This window comes from Dermacentor variabilis, chromosome 3, assembly GCF_050947875.1.
Source record: "Dermacentor variabilis isolate Ectoservices chromosome 3, ASM5094787v1, whole genome shotgun sequence".
Classification (NCBI taxonomy): Eukaryota; Metazoa; Arthropoda; class Arachnida; order Ixodida; family Ixodidae; genus Dermacentor; species Dermacentor variabilis.
In genome coordinates, this window is record NC_134570.1 from 201,058,698 (window position 1) to 201,081,182 (window position 22,485).

At 46.2% G+C, this 22,485-nt stretch overlaps 1 protein-coding gene across 1 annotated transcript in view; it reads right to left on the bottom strand.

Moving 5' to 3' along the window:
* The window catches only part of LOC142574988 (uncharacterized), a 108,158-nt gene extending 87,063 nt beyond the window's left edge, over positions 1–21,095 (bottom strand). Inside the window, exons 1-2 of the mRNA XM_075683963.1 lie at positions 21,014–21,095; positions 17,418–17,670 (exon numbers count right to left, since the gene is read on the bottom strand). Of these exons, the coding sequence (XP_075540078.1) occupies positions 17,418–17,670; positions 21,014–21,055 (295 nt within the window). The 5' untranslated portion in view covers positions 21,056–21,095. The remainder of the gene's footprint in view (positions 1–17,417; positions 17,671–21,013) is intronic.
* Positions 21,096–22,485: the final 1,390 nt, after the last annotated feature.

A 22,485-nucleotide genomic window follows, 5' to 3' on the forward strand; every position in this document is an offset into this window, starting at 1 on the left:
AAGGAGGGTATTACATAGGGGGGGGGGGGCTACAAGAAAAGCAAGTGTACAAGCAGGTACAGCATACATAAAAAGAAAAACATTTACAAGACAAGTGTTTTTTGTTTTCGTTCAACAAGGCAGTGTAGTCATCATAAGGAACCAAGAAACAAAAAAAAAAGAAAAAAACGTTACATAAGAACGTCAGGAGCAAGCAAAAAATCGCAAAGCATAAAAATTATCAGGGAAACACACTTAATAAGGAAACACAACATTTCAACAGCTTCTCAGAGTAGTGCAAATTGTTTCCTTAAATTTGGCTATGTCAGTTTCCATGGCTATGTATGAGGGTAAATCGTTCTAATCAATGATAGTGCATGGTACGAAGGATTGAGCGAAAGTTAATGACCGACACAAAATGCGTTTCACTTTGTTAGGGTGATCGCGGCGAGGAAAGATAATCGGCGGTGACTGAAAGAAATCATCACGAAGTGAGGAGTGGTGGAAAATTTTATGAAATAGTGATAAGCGGGAATGTTTTCGACGAAGGATCAAGGATTGCAAACCGGCACGATTTTTTAAAGATGTAACGCTGGTGAATGTAGAATAATCTGAAAAAATAAATCGAGCAGCACGGTTCTGCAGGGCTTCAAGGTTAGAGGCTAGATATACATGATGGGGATCCCTAATTGCCGCAGCATATTCAATTTTCGGGCGAATGATTGTGGTATATGCCTGTTTTTGTACGAGTGGTGGCGCTTGCTTGAGGGTTCGTTTGAGTATTCCAAGAGTACGGTTAGCAGCTGCCAGGGTTAAATTTATACGGTGATGCCACGTTAGGTCAGACTGGAAATGAAGGCCAAGATATTTGTAGGAAGCGGAAGACTCAATCGTGCTGTTATTAATGAAGTAAGTGTTTTCAATTCGAGACTTTCGACCGTTAAATGTCATGAACTTGGTTTTAGAGATATTAAGCGACATTAGCAATTTGGAGCACCATAAGGCAATTGCATCAAGGTCAGATTGCAAGCATTGGCGATCGATATCAGAGGAAATTGTGTGGTAAATTACGACATCATCGGCAAACAGACGAACCCGGGACGTTACGCAAGAAGGTAGAGCGTTAATATATATTAAGAAAAGTAAAGGACCTAGCACGCTGCCCTGGGGGACACCGGAAGTAACGTGGGCAAAAGAAGAATTGTAGTTGTTAGCGGAAGTGAACTGGAGCCTGGAGGAAAGAAAATCTTTAACCCATGCGAGGACGTTAGGGTGAATGTTTAGGCATGCAAGTTTGAGAACTAATCTGTGGCGCGGTACGCAATCAAAAGCTTTGGAGTAATCAAGGAAAACTGCATCTACTTGTAAACCAGCGTCAATGGATGCGTGTAAGTCATGAACAAAGCCTGCAAGTTGTGTTTCACAAGAGTAGCCCTTGCGGAAACCGTGCTGATACTGGTCTATTATGTTGTGGCTTTCTAAGTATTTGCCAGTTTGGGAGTGAATGACGTGTTCCATGACCTTGCATATGGTACTTGTTAGCGAAATAGGTCTGTTGTTGCATGGTGAAGAACGGTCGCCTGACTTGAAAAAGGGTGCTACCTTGGCTATTCGCCAATCATCGGGGATAGTGCCTGTCGCGAGAGATTGTGAAAAAAGGGCCGTCAGAATACTACAGATGCCATGGCGTGTATATTTCAGTATAGTGTTATTGATACCATTATGATCACATGTAGAAGAAATTTTCAGTTTACTTAAAAGGGAAAATATGCCCGCTTCGGTTACATCAATTTCTGGCATGTCGATGTCAGATATACAATCCTTCATAGGTGCGGTAGTAATGTCCTCGCAGGTAAAAACAGCCGTGAATGTCTCATTTAGAAGTTCTGCGCATTGTGATTCGGGAAGTGAAATGTTGTTGCTATCATGAAGAGTGATACCAGGATGTTGTTTGGGATTCACGATGCGCCAGAATCTTCGAGGGTTATTTTTAAGCATAGATGTTAGGTTATGGCAAAAGAAATGACGGCGTGTGGTTTTAAGTAATGTTTGGTATTCTTTATGGCAGGCTTTGTAACGCAGCCAAGAATCCGACGTAACGTTTTTATCGGCCTGTCTGTAGAGTCGCTTTTTTTATTGTTTAAACGCCGAAGCTGCTGCGTTAACCAGGGAGTAGTACGGTTGCTTTTTATTGTAATGGTAGGTATGAATTTTTCTATTAGTTCTTTGAGAAAGTTTTTAAACAGAAGCCAATTTTCTTCTACCGTGAATGATAGGTGCCTGTCAATAAAGTGCTCTGAAAAATTCAATAATTCGGAATTCATATTAGCAAAGTTGGCTCTGTTGTAGCATCTGATTTTTTTGTTGGTGGCTTGTCGTGTGTTAAACGGGCGTGTGAAGTTGCCGGTGATAATGGCGTGGTCAGAAAGGCCATCTAAGTGGGTGATATCAGAGCAAAAGTCAGGAGCGTTTGTAAGGATGAGGTCGAGAATATTTGCAGAGGTTGCCGAGTGCCGCGTAGGTTGATTTATTACTTGTGTTAGCGAGTGGTAAAGGCAAGTGGTAAGAAATTCGTTCGCTTCGGCATCTTTGCACACAACTGTGAGCGTTGACCAGTCTATTGAAGGAAAGTTGAAGTAGCCGAAAATAATTAATACCGAGCTGAGAAATCGGATTACCACATCATCCAAAACTCTGCGAAATTCGCTCGCAAACGTGCACGTCATATCAAAAGGGCGATAAAATGCACCGATAACAAAGGACGTCGGGAATTGACAGGAATTGACATCAGAATAATAAATTGCGAAAGCTGAAAATGCTGCGTTCAAAGCAGCTCAAAATCCACTACTCCTGGAAATTGAAACGCTCAAAAAGTAAGCGCGCGAGAATTCATACAAAAGAACAGCGCAGTACCAATACTCACGCAACTAGAACATTAGGGTGAAGGGCATTCCTTTGTCAGAGAACGAATACCTCAAGAACACGCAGGAAAAGTAGGGAGTGAGCTAGGTGTGGCAATGCCCGAGGATGACATCGACGCTTGTCGTCGCGTGCCTCTACGGAACTTAGACAGTGCCCAAACGATTGCTGTAGCATTCACTGCTATGAAGGAGCACAACGATGTAATTTCACAGAAACGTAGGTGAAGCTGAGTGCGCAAAACATTGGCTTCACAGAAAAATAGCCGGTGTGGGTTAACGAGCACTTGTGTCCCCAAGTGAAGGAGCTTCTCGGCTTGACAATCGCTTAGTAAAATAAATGGAGCGGAGGTTTGCAGGGGTCAAGAGTATAGGAATATTCGCGCTGAAAACTGAGACGTCTTGCGTCACCCATGTCTCGGCGTGGGCTACCTTACAAAGACATGTGCGTCAGAGTTTCACCGCAAGTGCGCCAAAATTTCTCTTTTTGTGATCGTGTTGTCGTCACATAATGCTGTCTGTCTTGGTAATGCCGGCTATCTCAAGTTTTTGAACTTCAACAAGCAATCAGCCGCAAACAAGCAAGATGAAATAATCATATCATGAGAAGAGAGAGGAGGAAAGAGAGAAGTAGAAGGCAGGGAGGTTAACCAGAATAACGTCCGGTTGGCTACCCTACACCGGGGGAATGAGAAAGGGGGAAGCAAAGGTCACAGGGAGAGAGAGGAGGGAAGGAAAGAAGGAAATTGCGGCAACTTCGCTGACGCGTGTGGTTTTACAGAAATTGCAATAATAGTCACAGGTCGTTGCACAAACCCGTTGTCCTTAAGAAACACAAAGCGCCTTCACCTGCAGAGAAAGCGGCCGATTGTACAGTTTTTGGAAAGCTTTGGCAAGTTCTTGTCTCTCTAGGGCATATCCTGGACAGTGGCACAGCAGGTGGTCGATGTTTTCTTCGGTGCCACAGACGTCGCATGCTGCACTGTAAGTCACTCCAATGAATGTAGGGTATGCCTTTGTGTAGGCAACTCCTAACCAAAGGCGACAGAGAAGCGTAGCTTCACGTCGAGGAAGTCCGAGTGGAGGTCGGAGTTGCAAGGAGGGGTTTAGTCGATGCAGTCTTGTAAGTCGTAAGTTCGGCGAGTTCCACTCGGTCACTGTGAGACTGCGTGCCAGGTGTCGAAGCTGCCTTGCAGCGTCAGTCCTCGAAAGCGGAATTGGAACGCTGTGCTCTTCTTGATGTGCTGAGAAGCCAACAAACAAAGATACCAAGGAAAACATAGGGGAACATACTTAATAATTGAATTTAAAAAATTGGGAAGTTAATGACAATGAAAGTAAACGAAAAAACTACTTGCCACAGGTGGGCAACGATCCAACGTCTTCGCATTACGGTTGCGATGCTCTAAGCAATCGAGCTACCACAGCGCGGTTTCGTCATCCACTTTCTTTGGTATTTATTTATTTACGAGATTTACGTATTTGCGAGAAATAACCTTGGGAGTGTTAGCCAGCCCCGCCACTCACAAACCTTGGCGGTGAATGTGGAACATGCTTTCCGCCGCAGGCTTCACGAGTACGGCTTGGTAAATGACGGCTTGGTAGGCTGCCTGATCCTGGGTACGCAGTTCGTGCTTGCGCTCGGCTGCAAGCGCCTGTACTTGTGCCCGGGCTGCAGCATCGGCACGGCGTAGCCTAGCTAGTTCCTGGTTCTGCCCGTGGCTTTCCTGATCGAAATCTGTCTGCTCTTCAGGCTTCAGGAGTACGCATGAAGCTTCGCGTACCCATTTCGGAACCGGAGAGAAACTGATGCGTGCGCGCACTCGGCTGTGACGGACAGCAACGACATCACTACGGGCGCAGCCAATGACGCGCCCCGCTTTCTCTTGTTTTCGCGCACGTGCATGGGGTTGCGTCCTACAGGGGACAGATGGACGGACGGACGAATTGCTAGCGATATACAGGTTTGGTGTAAAACTGAAAAGCATTCGATAGGCAAAGATTTTGCAAACTGTTTTAAAGAGTATTTCACGATTCCTATTTCCAGCGCGTGTGATAGAAAAGCTGTTAGTGTATTGGGACCGCCAGACGTCAATGGCTCATCTTCATCAGCTCACAACACCAATTAAAGTTTACGGTATTTCCATGTCATTAAGAAATACCGAGGTGCATGACATTGATGGTTTTCAGATAAATCAGTCAAATTCGCTGTCATGTTACTACCAGTACTTACCCAAATTGAAATCTTTCTCTGTCTACTAGGGTGTTCCCGTCAAGTATTCAAGGCGCTAAAGTAACCGTTTTGCTCAAATCTAGCCATTGATATAATCTCGCCAGTTATCGACCAGTATCGTTGCTTCCAATCAGTTCTAATGGACTAGAAAAGTTTATCTGTATCGAGGTCGTGTCATTTTGCCAGGAATATACTTTGTTGACTTCACGCCAGTTCGGCTTTCGTCAATGTATGTCAACAGAAACGGCTGTGTTATGTTTTAATACAACAACAGCTGCTAATTATTGGTTTTGAGCAAGAAATACAAATGGTCTCATTGCAGACTTCTCTAATCTGTCCGATAGAATTATGAACAATACGTTTTTCATGAAATTAGAGCTCTACGGATTACGCCACCTGTCTTTTGAACCTCTTAATTCTTACTTCGAGACACGAAAGCAATATATTGAAAGCGAGGAGTTCGTCCCACTAAACATGCATGCAGGGGTTCTCCAACGAAGTATATTAGGACCTGTACTTAGCATATTGTTACCCGCTTACCGTTTACTTAATATTGCAAGACAGATCAATGGAAACTCCAACCATTTGCCTTGATCTGCCTCGAATTTTAAGTAAACGGTTCGCGCGTAACAATATACATCAATGACATAACAAACACTAGCGACACCATCCTCTTCATAACTTATGGTAATGACACAGTCCTTTTCTTGCAGTCGGGTAGCCTAGAAATTATATGACGCGTAACTAACACCTGTATGCAATCAATTCTTATGGTCTAAAGCAAATACATTAGACATATAGAGATAGTGAACGAAGGTTTTGTTAACCCCTTTAAAATACACGTAATTCGAAACTTATATACCTGACTTTGTTTTTAAAACATTGATATTGCCTGAGACGTAAAAACATCAGACGTAAACTTTATTCAGCACTTGAAATGGAATGAGCACCTAATCCTTGCAAGGAAAAGCATGACAAGGGCATTTGGCATTCGTCACTCAAAAATAGTTATTGCTATACAATCAAATATCCGCTTCCCAGGCAAATAACTGCTATCTCGCGTGGGGAGCGACGTCTCAATATAGTGCCTGCAAACTTTCTCATAAAAAAGGTCTCCACCACATTGCTCGATTTTTCTGATACGCTCACAGTGGACATTTATTTCCGGCTTATAATGTCATCCCAATTATTCTACACTATAACTTTAACCTCGTCCGCCAAAAATATTTGAGCAGTAATATCTTGCGATTTCCAGTTTCCTAAACTTTTCAGCTTAGGAAGCCCAAGGGCAGCGCAGTACGGCATAAGAAATCCACTAACATCGGCAGTTCTTTTATCACAAACTGATCAAGGGCGCAGCAGGTTACTGTGTTTTATGCCGATGTAGGTAAATCGTTTCTTTTTTTTTCAAAGTGTTGTCATAAAGACCATTTCTCGGTGAAAGCTCAAAAAGCATTATGTGTGCAGTGAATATGAGCATAAACGCTGGTAACCACTTCTTTTTTCTAATGTTACTTTTAGTTTGATTGCGAACCTGATCCGTGTGATCAGTGAGGAAATCCTGCATAACGACATGTTATCAGTGCTATGTGACGTGTGTGTATGTGTATGTGCTTGCGCTGCAAAGGAATTTATTCCGTACCTGTGTTATTATACCCAGCTAAAACGTGTATCCATGTGACGGCCGATAATTGTATGCGTCGTGGCACTCGGAAACCGTTCAAGGCTAATAAAGAATACTTGTAAGCGTAGTTTCAAGACGGGACAAGAGAAAGACACCGACGCACATGACAAGCGCTCCGTGTCTTTGTGCCGTCTAAACCAGGCGCTTACCAGTAATCATTTATTAGCATGAATAACTAGCCCAGCAACAAATTTTGTTAACCATTCAAGGCACCAGACTTCCGTTACATTTTGGTGGCAGCGGTCACGTTAACTCGCACCAAGATGTCCCCCAGTACGATGCTTTCGCTCGCATCAGTTCGGCGCTGCTATATATGCCGAGACCGTGATCGGCCACTCAACTGCACGACGCCCTTTACGCGATTGAAGCCACCACTACGCAAGCGTCGGCGCCCTCTCAGGCTTAGAGTTGTGGCATTATGCTTTCAGAAATACACCCTGCCGATTAGAATTCCACTCGCCGCCAGTCCGAGCACGAATTTGCGGCTCTCCCGGAGTCTTTTGATGCACGCCTTGACTATCGCCTGCTCTCCGTTGAGAACTCCATTTAGTACAGCGTATATTTTGCTCAAAAAGCCGCGTGTTTACAGCCTCATGTCGCCTTCTTCCGCTGTTCAAGCTCCACCTGTCTCGGCTTCTCAATCTCCCTTTCACCCTTCCCAATCTGTCACGCAGAAATGTCAGAGATCCTTTGCCAAGGCCACTTACGTTTGACAGTGCACGTCATGCTCTAATTTTCGTATTCAGTTTGAGTATGTCACTGCTGTCCATTTCTGATCACCTCACCACGAACCTCAAATCCTCGTGGCTAAGCTCCGCTCTGGTGCCGATGAATTGCTGGAGTTCCTGCCAGCATCCGATCATACAACTACGCAAATCCTGTCTCGGCACTGTAGTCCCGCTATGGTGAGGCCATTCTTCAGCTCTTACATCTTACAGAAATACAGGACGTGCAAAACGGCCATATAGGCTGGAAGAGCTCACTGCTGAAGTCTAGCGCCTGTCATGGAAGGCCCTGGTTTGTTGTAGGAACTCCACCACCGACTTCATTTATGTCAAAGCCTTCATCAACGCTATCATTGAACTGAATGATCAATCCTTTGTACGCCTCCCCTGCCCGTTTACAGTTTACACTACCTTAGCGTCTTGCCTTGAAGGCTCCCATAGGGAAACGCTCCACTGCAATGCCCCGACACCGCCCTTTGCCAAGTCAACAAGCGTCAGCAGACTAAGTCAGTCGCTCCAAGCAAACTGTCAGCGCTCTCCAACCATGCGGTGCTGTAGATGCAACGACATCAGCCATTACAGACGAGAGTGTGTGCGTCGTACCCTTTCATCGGAAAGCTTCACCGTAGTCCACCGAGAGCCGGATCCCGCGTAAGTCGTCAACTCCTTCTCCTGTCACTGGGCTCATTTACAGGTATGTACACATTGAAAGTACAGCCAGGTGAGCCACCAGACCACGCTGAAGCCCTAGTGTACACCGGTGCAGCTTTTTGTTTCATGACATTAAATGTTTTCCCCATTCAGTGCCATTTGAAGATGGCTACGGTCTCACCAGCCGGCCTCCTCCTAGCATAGGGAACTCGTCTACCGTCCATTGGAGAAATCTCGATGACTGGGGCGGCTGCCGAAAAAATGGAAGTGTCCCATTCATTGTGTTGCAAAACCTCTGCGCACTATTAATTTTGGGCTGCCACTGGTGCTCAACACTGAACGTACGCATGGACAATAATCACGCCATGTGCATAATAGAAGTGCTCCCTCAAGATCTGGCACCTGACCTAGCAGCCAACGCAGTCGAAAATAATGTGCTTGCCTGGCGCGTGCGCTCTATATTTCAGTTGGCCAGGCACGCGACCGCAGGAGCTCTCCTTTCTCAGCTATGGCACTTCGTCATTGCGTAAGCATTTATCTTACTTTCGTAAGAGAGTACGCGCCTCCTCAACATGGATACATTCGCTAACGACCGCGCTTCCACGGAAGCCCAACAAAAATGAACATGTGCACCGACCACCACCGCTTTCTCTTCCTGCGCTAGCAGCATCAACGGTAACTCATACCCTTGTCTTCTGCTGCGTACGTACCCATTCGTTGTGATATGGACGCATGCTTAGATACAGATGTCGTTGTTGACTGCAATGTGGACTTTCGACAGCGCAAAGAATTTGCCATCGCATCTTTCTCACTGCGTTTCTCTTCTGCATTTGCTGTCCTGGTGTTCTTCCTATCAGAGAGCCCGGTGCGCCAGCATTCTGGAACTGTGTTGCCGTGCGGGGCAGGCATGCATCCCTCCTAAGTCCTCACCACAGTACAACGCTGTACTTCTCCACAGAGCGGCAAGGGCTCCATCGAGTGGTATTGGTTCCATTTCGGCTGAAGCAGAACTTTATCTGAGAAATCCGATACCAATGCATTGCTGATGAAATTTCTAACGACCTAGCAACTTTGTTTGCGTACTCTTGTTCTTCACAAAATCGATGCTGGCTCCCAAACACTCGCTACAATATCTTGTCGCAGCACTGCGCGCTTGAGGCAGAGAAAGAAGAAGTAGAGTGTGCGCGCGTGATCGCGGTGTACTCTGCGCCGGCTGGGCCTGGCCTGTAGCTTCCCTCTCGGACCTCGTTTCACCCTGTAAATAAACATCATTCGTACCATCTTTGGAGGACGTGCGGGGCTATCTTGGACGATCCTGGACGACCCAGCTCTACCAACTGTCCGACGGAGTAGGCGCTTGGCCTGTTTACGACCACAAGAAGCGGGCATGGCCGATTCTGGAGAAGGCAATGACGACCCCACCTGTAGTGGACCAGACAGCAATCACGCTGGTCAGGCTGGCTACTGGACACCGCAGCGAGAGCCACCCACCTTTTCGGGGAAGGCGAACGAAGACGAGGTGCAGCGGTGGTGTAGAGGTAGAACACCCGCTTCGCGTGCAAGAGGTCCGTGGTTCGAATCCAGGTGCCGCGCAATTTTCCACCGGATTAAAAAAATAGAAAAAAACTGCATGTTCATGAAATTGCATAAACAGGACTGGACTTTCAGCTATCCCGCAAGCGGGATAGCTGAAAGTGGACGTGGAGGAGCCTGAATGACGAGATTAGAAATGAAATAGACTTCATACTCTGCGCTAACCCTGGCATCATACAAGATGTCGACGTGCTCGGCAAGGTGCGCTGCAGTGACCATAGGATGGTAAGAACTTGAATTAGCCTACACTTGAGGAGGGAACGGAAAAAACTTGTACATAAGAAGCCAATGTATGAGTTAGCGGTAAGAGGGAAACTAGAGGAATTCCGCATCAAGCTACAGAACAGGTATTCGGCTTTAACTCAGGAAGAGGACGTTAGTGTTGAAGCAATGAACGACAGTCTTATGGGCAACGTTTAGGATTGTGCAATAAAAGTCGGTTTTAACTCCGTTAGACAGGATGCCCGTAAGCTATCGCAGGAGACGAAAGATCTGATCAAGAAACGCTAATGCATAAGAGCCTCTAGCCCTACAGCTAGAGTAGAACTGGCAGAACTTTCTAAGTTAATGAACAAGCGTAAGACAGCTGGCATAAGGAACTATAATATGGATAGAATTGAACATGCTCTCAGGAACGGAGCAAGCCTAAAAGCAATGAAGAAGAAACTATGGAATTGGCAAGAATCACGTGTATGCGTTAAGAGACAAATCCGGCAATATCATTACTAATATGGATAAGATAGTTCAGGTGGCTGAGGAGTTCTATAGAGATTTATACAATACCAGTGCATCCCACGAAGATAATGGAAGGGAGAATATCTAGAGGAATTCAAAATGCCACAGGTAACGCTAGAAGAAGTAAACAAAACCTTGGAAGCTATCGAAAGGGGGAAGGCAGCTGGGGAGGATCAGGGATCAGGTAACAGCAGATTTGTTGAAGGATGGTGGGCAGATTGTTCTAGAAAAACTGGCCGCCCTGCATACGCAATACCCCATGACCGCGAGCGTACGAGAATCTTGGAAGAATGCTAACATAATCCTAATCCATAAGAAAGGGGACGCCAAAGACTTGAAAAATTACACACCGATCAGCTCACTGTCAGTTGCCTACAAACTCTTTACTAAGGTAATTGCAAATAGAATCAGGAACACCTTAGACTTCCGTCAACCAAAAGACCAGGCAGTATTCCGTAAAGGCTACTCAGCAATAGACCATATTCACGCTATCAATCAGGTGATAGAAAAATGTGCGCTATATAACCAACCTTTATATATAGCTTTCATTGATTACGAGAAAGCGTTTTATTCAGTCGAAACCTCAGCAGTCATGGAGTCATTGCTGAATCAGGGTGTAGACCAGCCGTATGTAAAAATAGCCACCGTAGTCCTCCATAAAGAAAGCAACAAAATCCCCATAAAGAAAGGCGTCAGGCAGGGAGATACGAACTCTCCAATGCTATTCACAGCGTGTGTACACGAGGTATTCAGAGACCTGGATTGGGAAGAATTGGGGATAAGAGTTAATGGAGAATACTTTAGTAACTTGCGATTCGCTGATTATATTGCCTTGCTTATTAACTCAGGGGACCAGCTGCAATGCATGCTCACTAACCTGGAGAGGCAAAGCCGAAGGGTGGGTCTATTAATCTGCAGAAAACTAAAGTAATGTTTAAATGCCTCGGAAGTGAACAGCAGTTTACGATAGGTAGTAATGCACTGCAAGTGGTAAGGGAATACAGCTACTTAGGGCAGATAGTGACGGCGGATCCGGATCATGAGACGGAAATAATCAGAAGAATAAGAATGGGCTGTGGTGCGTTGGGCAGGCATTCTCAGATCATGAACAGCAGGTTGCCCTTATCCCTCAAGAGAAAAGTTTATATCAGCTGTGTCATACCAGTACTCACGTACGGGACAGAAACCTGGAGGCTTAAGAAAAGGGTTCTACTTAAATTGAGGACGACGCAACGAGCTATGGAAAGAAGAATGGTGGGTGTAACGTTAAGGGATAAGAAAAGAGCAGATTGGATGAGGGAACAAACGCGAGTTAATGACATCTTAGTTGAAATCAAGAAAAAGAAATGGGGGGGGCATAGGCAGGACACGTAATGAGGAGGGAAGATAACCGATGGACAAGTGTTATGGAATGGATTCCAAGGGAAGGGAAGCGTAGCAGAGGGCGACAGAAATTTAGGTGGGCGGATGAGATTAAGAAGTTTGCAGGGACAACATGGCCACAATTAGTACATGACCGGGGTAGTTGGAGAAGTATGGGAGAGGCCTTGGCGCTGCAGTAAGCTTAACCAGGCTGCTGATGACGATGAACGTAGACGTCAACGACTGGCGTAAACACTACAACAGAGTGAGTTGCCACAACCACTGCAGCACTACGAAGCAGCTCGAAACATGTTTTTCTTTTTCTCGCTGTAACCGCGGTCCTCTGGTTTAAAAACCACGAGAACGTTGTCACAAGCTGGAATAATTTTGTCGAAGAATTCACCAAGTGCTTCGGGGACCCGATCTCTAAGAAAAAGAAGGCTCAGGAGATGTTTCCAGACGAGCTCAATTACCTGGCGTAACGTGTACAACGTACATAGAGGCTGTTCTGAAATTATGCGGAATTGTCAGCGCTACCATGACAGACGAAGACGAAGTAGGACATCTGCTTAAAGGAATCGCTGAATATGCGTATAATTTTCATATAACGAAGAAAGCTCTTCGTACTCCGTCTGATCTGAAGAAACAATGCCGGGCGTTTGAAGCACTGAAAATGGGAAGGATTGGGCCAAAGTATGGGCGCTTGGACAATGTAACTACTATTGCAAGTGTGTCCATCCCAACCCACAACGACATCTCCTCGGTCATTCGGCAAGTGGTTAAAGAAAAGCTTGAACGCCTTAAAGTTGTTCACGACGCTCCTGTGTGCCATCAGTGTGCATTTGATCATCGCTCTCATATGCCAACGGCCATCTGGGCATCTCAGAGTTACCGAAAACCTCGCAGGACCTATGCTGATCATACGGAGAGCAGTAACTGCCACCGCAACCGACAAGTCTGGGACGCCGACAAGATGCACCATAACGATTTGTTCCCCGGGCTCTTCCCTCCTACAACCAGCCTGAGAGTATGTTTCTACGCATGACACCCATGTCACCGGTGTCACTCGCGACAAGCCGTGACTCCCGCATTTGTTACAGCTGCGGTGTGCCTCGACACATTGCTAGGTATTGCCACCGCCGCCAGCAGCGTGCTTCACGGTTTAATTCCTACACACCCCGCATGCCCGCTGAAGAGCCCTGGTCGTATCCCAGTTCCTTCTAGTGGCTGTAGCAGAGACGCGCGAACCGCAGTGACTCCCCCGTTTCCAATCGCAGCCTGACACCACCACCGACACGGCAATGACGCTCTCCATCACCTCCTCGTCGCTCGTTATCACCGCCGCTGCTGGGAAACTAGCTGTTGCGACCGACGGGGGTGAGGCCGCAATATGTTCATCTTCATGAAGACCCCTTGTGTAAAACTGTTTAAAAACAAAGTGTGTGTTTTAGTTAAAAATGTGAGTGCTTTTGTTTTAGTTGACAGCGGGGCGGCAGTTTCTGTTATGAGCCTGCGCTTGAAAAATCGTCTTGGACAAAAAGTAATGCTTTCTTGGGATCGGAACGCAACCTTCGTGGAGTTGGCGGGGAAATGTTAAGCCCACTTGAGGTCTGTTCTGTTTCAATTACGATAGGGGACCAGACATCTCGAAGTGACTTTTCTGTGCTTGCATGTACAACGCATGACATAACTTTAGAAATTCATTTCTTGCGTGAGTGGGGGGCAACTTTGGATTGTGGAAGTGGCGCGATTTCTCTTCGCCGCGACGCGCGAACTTCAATGACAGATAGTACCAGTGATTCCGCCGACGTTCTCTCCGTGTCACAAGATGTGTGTTTGCCCCCTAAGACTGCAATGTTTGTTCCTGTCAATACTTCGCGCCCTCCTACAGGTTCTTGTGGTTTAGCCGAGCCCGATTATAACAATGCGCTCAAGAAAAGCGTAATATTCCCTCGCTCCCTCGTTGTCACCATTGATGGTTGTACACGTTTGTGGACAGTGAACGCTTCAACCCAATCCATAACATTGCCGCTAGGACTTAAACTGGCAAGTATTGATGAACAAGCCATTGTCAGCGTCGGAACGGTCAAAATGCCAACTGCCGAAAAAAAAAATCCAACCCCGATTCCTACCATGATAATTCTGCTGACTTTAAGCGCATGATTAACAAGTCGCTGTCTTCCAGTGAGCAGTGTCTGCTGGAAGCTGTGCTCGCTCGCTACGCCACAGTGTTGGATTTTCGTCAAGGCCAACGAGCGTCCCATACACCAGCGGCGTCTCGCATGCAATACCGCATCCATACAAGGCAAGCAACGCGAATTCGTCAGAAGCCCTACCGCGTTTTACCTTCAGAGAGAAAAGTCATCGCCGAGCAGATCGAGGAAATGTTCCAAAAAGGAGTGATCCAGGAATCATGTAGCCCTTGGGCTGCTCCTGTGATCCTAGTCAAGAAAAAAGACAACTCATGGAGATTCTGTGTGGACTATCGCCGCCTAAACACCTTCACAAAGAAAGACCTGTACCCCCTATCACGAATAGATGACGCCGTCGACTGCCTCCACTCCGCGTCGTATTTCTTTTCTGTTGATTTACGGTCAGGATATTGGCAAATTCCCATGCACCCCTCAACAAGGAGAAGACAGCCTTCGTGACACCTGATGGTCTCTTTGAGTTCAACGTTATCCCCTTTGGCTTATGCAACGCTCCAGCAACACTCGAGCGATTTATGGATACCGTGCTCCGCGGACTCAAATGGGAAATTTGCATGTGCTATTTAGACGACGTCATTATCTACGGCCGGACATTTCACGAGCACACTCAGCGCCTGTGGGTCGTTCTTGACTGTATCCAGCAAGCTGGCCTTATTTTAAACTCGAAGAAATATCATTTCAGTGAGCGTCAAGCCCTCGTACTAGGCTTTCTGGTCCACAAATACGACATAGGACCAGATCCTGAAAAGATAGCAGCGGTTCGCGACTTCCAACAGCCACAAACGCTGAAAGATCTGCGAAGCTTTTTGGGCGTTTGCTCATATTTCCGGCGCTTTATCAATAATTTCGCACAGCTTGCCTCTCCCCTCAAGTCTCTCCTTCACATAGACACCCCATACTTGTGGACTGCTGACTGCGAGTCGGCGTTTCAACAGCTGAAATTTTTGTTGACTTCTGGACCGGTACTGCGGCATTTTGATCCGGAGGCGTCAACCTTGCTGCATACTGACGCCAGCGGTGCAGGTGTTGGCACTGTGCTTGTTCAACTCTGGGATGGCTGTGAGCATGTCATTGCCTACGCTAGTCGGACACTTACAAAAGCGGAGACAAACTACACCGTTACGGAACTCGAGTGCCTAGCAGTCGTCTTCGCTATTCAGAAGTTCTGCCCGTATCTACATGGCCGCGCATTTACGATTGTGACTGACCATCATTCACTCTGTTGGCTAGTTGGGCTGCGTGACCCGTCTGGCCGGTTGGCCCGCTGGGCTTTGCGCCTTCAAGAGTACAGCTTTTCCGTTAACTACAAGAGCGGACGCTCTCACACGGATGCTGGTTTCCTATCCCGTCGCCCGTCGCAGCACACTAAAGCAGAGGATGATGACTTCGATGACTACTATACAGTTTCCATCTCTTCCGACTTTCCAGACCTGCGTACCTTCGAGAGCGAGCAACGTTGCGACCCTACCTTGAGATCCCTACGGGCAGCTGCACGTGAGCCAGCAGAAGCACCGTTTACTTTTCGTAATAGTTTGCTGTACAAAAAAATTACTCGGCTGAAAGCCTGCACCCTGCTGTCCTTCTTTCCATGCATGAAGATATCACGTCCAGGCAACTTGGCTTTGCACGCACACTACAGCGACTTAGACAGAGATTTTTCTTGCCCAAGCTCTGGAAAACAACGAAACAGTATGTCGCCAGCTGTACTGTTTGCCAGCGCTACAAGCAAACGACGACGGCCCCAGCAGGGCTATTGACGACGAGTTAGGCCACCGACGTTACCCTTTGAAAAAGTCGGCATCGACTTGCTTGGCCCGCTCCCAAAGACGTCAGCTGGCTACCGCTGGATTAAAGTATGCGTAGAATATCTAACTCGCTACACGGAAAGGGCGGCACTTCTATCTGCCACTGGAGCAGATGTCTCTTCATTTTTGTTGCATCACGTCATACTCGGTCACGGCGCTCCCCGTGTTGTCATCAGTGACCGTGGACGGCAATTCACCGCCGACGTCGTTGAAGGACTTTTACGGCTTTGTGGTCCTGCATATCGTCATTCCACCCCTTACCACACGCAAACCAATGGGCTCACGGAGCGGACGAATCGAACCCTTACCAACATGTTATCAATGTATGTTGCTGCTGACCACAAGAATTGGGACGCCGTCTTACCTTTTGTAACGTACCCGTACAACAGTGCCAAGCATGAAGTTACTGGACATGCGCCATTGTTTTTGCTGTATGCACGCGCTCCCCAGAGCTCTCTGGACACTATTCTACCTTTATCGTGCCAAGAAGAACCTTCCATCTCCCAAACTCTGTGTCGTGCTGAGGAAGCACGTCGACTGGCGCATCTTAGGATGTTGTCCTCCCAAGGCAACAGCAAGATTCGCTGTGATGCGTGGCATATCCCTGTCACCTTTACTCCCGGTGATTATGTTTGGTTGTGGACACCTGTTCGCAAAAAGGGATTGTACCGCAAGTTTCTCGCCACTTATACCGGACCATTCGTTGTACTCAGCCGCTTGAGTGATGTGAACTATGTCGTCGCCAAAGTGACGGCAAGTAATCGGCGTTCCCGTGCGACGCAAGTTGTTCACGTGGCCAGACTCAAGCAGTACCATCACAGGTCTTTTTAACTCGCTCAGCGAGCTTCGTCTGTCCCCGAGGAAAATGTCGCAGCACTGCGCGACTGAAGCAGAGAAAGAAAACGTAGAGTGTGGTGCACGTGATCGCGGGGTACTCGGCGCCGGCTGGGCCTGGCCTGTAGCTTCCCTCTCGGACCTCCTTTCACCCTGTAAATAAACGTCATTCGTAACAATATATATATATATATATATATATATATATATATATATACTGTTACGCATGACGTTTATTTACAGGGTGAAACGAGGACCGAGAGGGAAGCTACGTATATATATATATATATATATATATATATATATATATATATATATATATATATATATATATATATATATATATATATATATATATATATATATATATGTGTGTGTGTGTGTGTGTGGGGGGGGGGTAGGAAAGAGATAACGAAGTTTTTGAAAGTAGGACTTGTTTGATTAACTTTTTCGACTGATGGAGCACACTTTGTCAGAGTACACTCTGCTGCACTCTGTAATTTGACGTCACTGTATTCGGACGAAGGCTGGTCCACCAGCCGAATACCTCCGCAGGATTCCCGGCGCATTTTAAAAGTGACCTTAGTAGCAAAGAACATAGCTGCGCAATCAAGGAAGCAGGAAATTTTACAGCAACAGGAACGTCCGAACAAGCTCTGGCACAAATACCAGCTGCTCATACCCTTACCTGCCATGTGTGAGGTCATTGCAGCAACATTTTGAGGCCACGACGCATTTTCCCTGTTGACGCCAAATTTTTCCATGAAGTGCACGAAGATTAGGCCAAAGCATGACTGTGGTAATAGGAGAAAAAAGGCCGCAGCTGCCATCGCCACTGGCACGGTCCAACACCTGTCTTTTTGTCCGGCATCTTCATGGCAGGGATAACTTGGCCCTGCAGTATATGGTGAAGTTCCCTTAGCGGTGGCCCCGATTGTTTGCTGTGATTTAATAAACAAATGAAAAAACGAGGTCAAAACACTTTGGCGGGCTAGTTGGTTAGAATCCATGGTAGAGTGTATAAACGCGACTGCACGAGGACGTAGGAAAGAAATAGATACACAGACAGAGCGCTTCACTTTCAACTATGGATTTTGTTTTCGCACGCATCGAGAAATATATACCGTACGAACGGAAACAAACGTAACAGCAAAAAGGACATTCAGTGGTGAATTTGGATAAACCCTACACGTGTGCAAGGCACGGGGAAAACATGTGCTGCAGTGTTCACAAAGATAAACCGAGGAATCGTATCTCCTTTTCAGATAGCGATACCGAAGGCTTGCTTAGGCACTTTTCCTCTAATTTACCACTGAATTTCCTTTTTGCTGTTACGTTTGTTTCCGCTCGTACGGTATATATTTATCCATGCGTTCGAAAATAAAGTCTATAGTTGAAGCTGAAGCGCTGTGCCTGTGTATCTGTTTCGTCCTACGGCCTCGTGCAGTCGCGCTCATACACTCTACCAAGAAAAAACAGGGTTTCATTTCATTTGGTTGATTGGTATGACGTGTGCCTGCCACTGTAATGAAGCATGCCTCAAGGGCCTAACTGTATTGTAGCCCTCTTCACACAAGCGCTACTTAGATACTTTAAATTGTTTACCTACATACGCATACCAAGCTGCCCATTACTCTTCTAGTCAAGTGTAATCGAATTCAATCAAACTTGGTTTTAAGTGCCAGTTCAACATGTCTGACGAGATTTTCTTAGAGCTAAACTACTTCCGGTAAACGATACTGAAGGAAGATTAAAAGTCGGCCAGAATAGCCCAGCAAATGTCTCTCAAAAGATGCTGTTCTTTATTATATTAGCAGATACTACGTGGTAAAGCTACTACCTGTTTATGAGCCACGCGGTAGTGGGCGAGTCGGAATTGATTTGGACCACTTGAGGTTCTTTAACGTGAACCTCTTGGTTTACGAGCCTATCGAAATGCGACCGCCATGGACGTGGTAGAATCTGCGACCTCACGCAAAGTCATAATAACGGAACTACCGTGACAGATCACATTGTCTATATAACAGACAGGAGCCGTGACTCAAACGTGATATAGCAGCATATAAGTGGTCGCGATGGCGCTTTTGTTGCACACATGCTAATAGACATGCACACTCACATCAATAGGGCGGAATCGAATAGTTAGGTTCTAAGGAACCTTCGATGTTTTTTATGGCAGACGCATGCGAGCTTCGGCAAGATTGAGTATCGCTGTGCAACCGATAATCTATGACGCCATTTAGGATGATTTTCAACGTTTTCAGGGGCGCAAGTGACAACGGTTACTGAAAAGTGCACACTGCGTTAAAGAGAAGACCTCTCTTGAGAATCGTTATGCATTTACGCTGCTGTATGAATAAGTTTGATAGGTCGTGCAAAGGGGTACGTTGCATTAGTGCTACTTAGCGCAGTCATTCACTAGGGCTGCTGAATCAGCGGCATTTTATTGTCCAGAAAGGTAGCACCAGGTGCGCTGGCCGGTTTGCATCTGAAAAGTAGGAACTCTCGTCGACATATCAATTTCGGCTGACCGACACTCTCTGCGCCCGTCTGAGAAGGCGGCTTAATGTATATCTATGTGGCGGACAGCCGGTCCTCTGCCTATGCGGCTTTCCATCCTCGCGTTCGGCTTTTAACTTGCACATGATTTTTTGCCCATCAAAACATGACTTGTATGCTTGAAGTGCACAATTTAGCAACTGCATTCGCGCAATACCTCGTCGACTGTCGGAGGATCTTCAAACATAACTGGCATCGAGCAGCTAACTCATTAATGCTTATCTGTTAAGATGGCTAAAGATCCCACTCCTTCTTTTTGCAAAGACGTGTTGATAACCTTTTCTTCGTGAGCAAACTTATGCGCCTCCTCCACCTAACTAGCATGCATGTTAAGAAATACATGCAGGCTGTCCCTGCTAACTTTAGCTAAGTTATAGAAATACTGGGGCACACCATTCGAAGACGAGACTAATGGCTTGTTCTCGGACACTCTGTGAAACAAACAACTTTATTGGTTTCGTACTTATTACTTTCATACACTTGCAAATATAATTTAAGCCTGTGGAATTAAACTATGCAACTGTTAAGTTACCAACTGAGACATTGTGGGGTGTTTAGGGAACGTACTGTCCGGCTGTATAGAATTTCCTACGTTATAAGTTGTAAATCTTGGCTCGTCATAAAGAATGTCTGTAAAACATGAAGAGAAGCCATAGTACTACTCGTATTAGCCCTGGGCTTCCAGAAGTCTGAATCCTGCCATTATTTAACGAACAGCGCTTTTAATCTGTCGTATTAAGGCCCGCAATTTACGGTTTTCCATTCAGGCTATTGTAGCAGGGCGAGCTTACAGACTAGATAAGTGTTATCTAGTCTGAAAGGTCGCCCTGGTACGCAATTGGCCATGCACTGTCAAGAACATGACTGCTCACTTTGTCTTAGCAGCACCCACATTTTGTATAGGCATAGGAATCAAACCGCGAGAGAAATTGTAGAAGCGCACTGGATTGAAAAAAAAAAGCAAAAATCTATCAGCCATCCTTCTGTTTCATTGTTGGATAAAGAAAACTCGCGTCTATCATCACATTTTTAACGCATTTTCATCGTAAGTGCTTGTTTCATGCGCCTTGCTGTTTCACGTCGGCCGGGTGGCTTTGGTCCACGGCATTTTATCACAAGTGTTGTTATATGCACTATATGCGTGGCCTGTTGACAAGATCGCTCAGATCTGTCCGTATTCAAACAGGTGGTTCTTAGAAACTAATGCCACTCGTTAGAAAGCGCTCGTCCTTGTCTTGCCTCATTTCTTCGTCCCTGTTTGTTTGCGCACAAAACGTTTTTAAAAAATGAATCTGTTCCAATTAGGTCAACTCGTAGTTATGCTTGGGGCATAGCTGCTATGCTATTTCCACATTTATGACCTGCTTACATGATCGGTACCTGCCTTGTTCGTACATATTTAAAGTGCTCAGCACAAAAACTTCAAGAACATTGGACAGCGGGCGAGACACACAGAAGCGTGTGCTTGCCTCTCACCTGCTGTCCGTCGTTTTGTAAGTTTGCGTGCTTAACTCTAGAATATATGTTATAATCTGTTCTGGGAAATTTCCTAAAATAATTCCTGCTATTTTCTAAAGCCGCACATAAGTAAAACAAAATGCTGTACGCATTCGTCAGCGTCTTTTTATAATGTGGGCTCATCTTCGTATCCTTCAAGTAGAAATTTAAGGTAATACTTTAGCTTACGACTTTAACTAACTCTGTTGCATTTAGATCTATACATACCAGCTTAGTGCAGGATAGATGGACTTGTACCGTCTCGTCCATGTTCTCAATACCGGCTGCGAAAGAGGGCACTGCAGCATAATATATTGGGAATGTACAGTGGGGAATGCGAAACAACCTTGGAACTTTACACTCACCACGCGGGGGTTAAAGACAGGTGCGCGAAAAACAGTTTACCAGCGCAGCTGCTGTTAGAAAGATGACAAAACGCGCAGCTGTACACTCAATATCCCGTTGCCAACTGCCAACCCGCGGCAGGATGCAGAATTCGTTCAGTGAACTAAAGCTCACTTTCCGCAAAAAAAAAAGTATTCTTCTACAGGCCTTTACGATATCTCTAGACCAATAGCAGTACTATGTGTTTCACCTCTTCAGGATCTACAGTCGACTGCAAAAGTTTACGGCTGACGCGGGCGCGGGGCCTAAATAAAGCCTCTTCGCGACAATGCCGCTACGTTAGCTGCAATCGACAGCAGCATATACGCCCAAATCGCCTCCCTCTCTTAATCGATGGCCTGTCTATTTTTTCCTCGGCACAAATATTTCTTTCTCTCTTTAACACGATGCGCTCTTCGGCATTCATAGCTACGTGCTTCTCTCGAGAGAGCAGCATCTCAACATTAATGTTATTAGTCGCGTGCCCTTCTGATGGTATTATTTTGATTTACGGGCTGTGATGATGGCTATTTTGAAATATCAAATGATTTTATCTCCTGTTGTCGGCAACCATCGAGTGGCTTTGAGCCAAAAGAAAACCACTATTCGGGCAGTCAAACAAGAACATCCGGGCAACTAGCCAAACTTAAGAAACTGTGGTCTTTGGCCTCCAACCCTATGGCGAGAATGCATTAAATACGATAGTTAATGCCCAAACAAGTTACAAAAATATTGCTTCGGAGTCTTTCCTAATGTTTCTTCACAATATCACTGAAGTTATCAATACCTAGTACGCTGAAGTTTTATTTGTCATTTCTAACAGCGGACGTTCAAAAGCCAGATACGTAGCACCATACACTTCAGTGCCACCTTTGGTCTCTGAGAGCTTTTTTGAACGCCACGAGGTTGTGCGTCGCCTCGACAGATGGCGCCACGCTGAGTGGCGCCTCCTTCAGGCGTTTCTATCCACCGCGGTGGTTGAGCGGTTATGGTGTTCAGCTATCAAGCACTAGGTCGAGGAATCAATTCCCGGCCGCGGCGGCCGCATTTCGATGGCAACCGAATGCAAAAACAAGCCTGTCCCGTGCATTGGGGGCACGTTAAAGATCCCCTGGTGGTCAAAATTAATCCGGAGTCTCCCATTACGGCGTGCCTCATAAAGCTAATTGTGGTTTCGGCCCGTCAAACCCCAGAATTCAATTCAATATTCCTGGCGTCTTTCGCTGCCTGTCGTGCGGCATTGAGTCGGTTTTCTTCCTCTAGCTGGGCGGCGTCCTTATGGACCAGTGCACAGTGCGGTTAGGTGGGGTGTACCT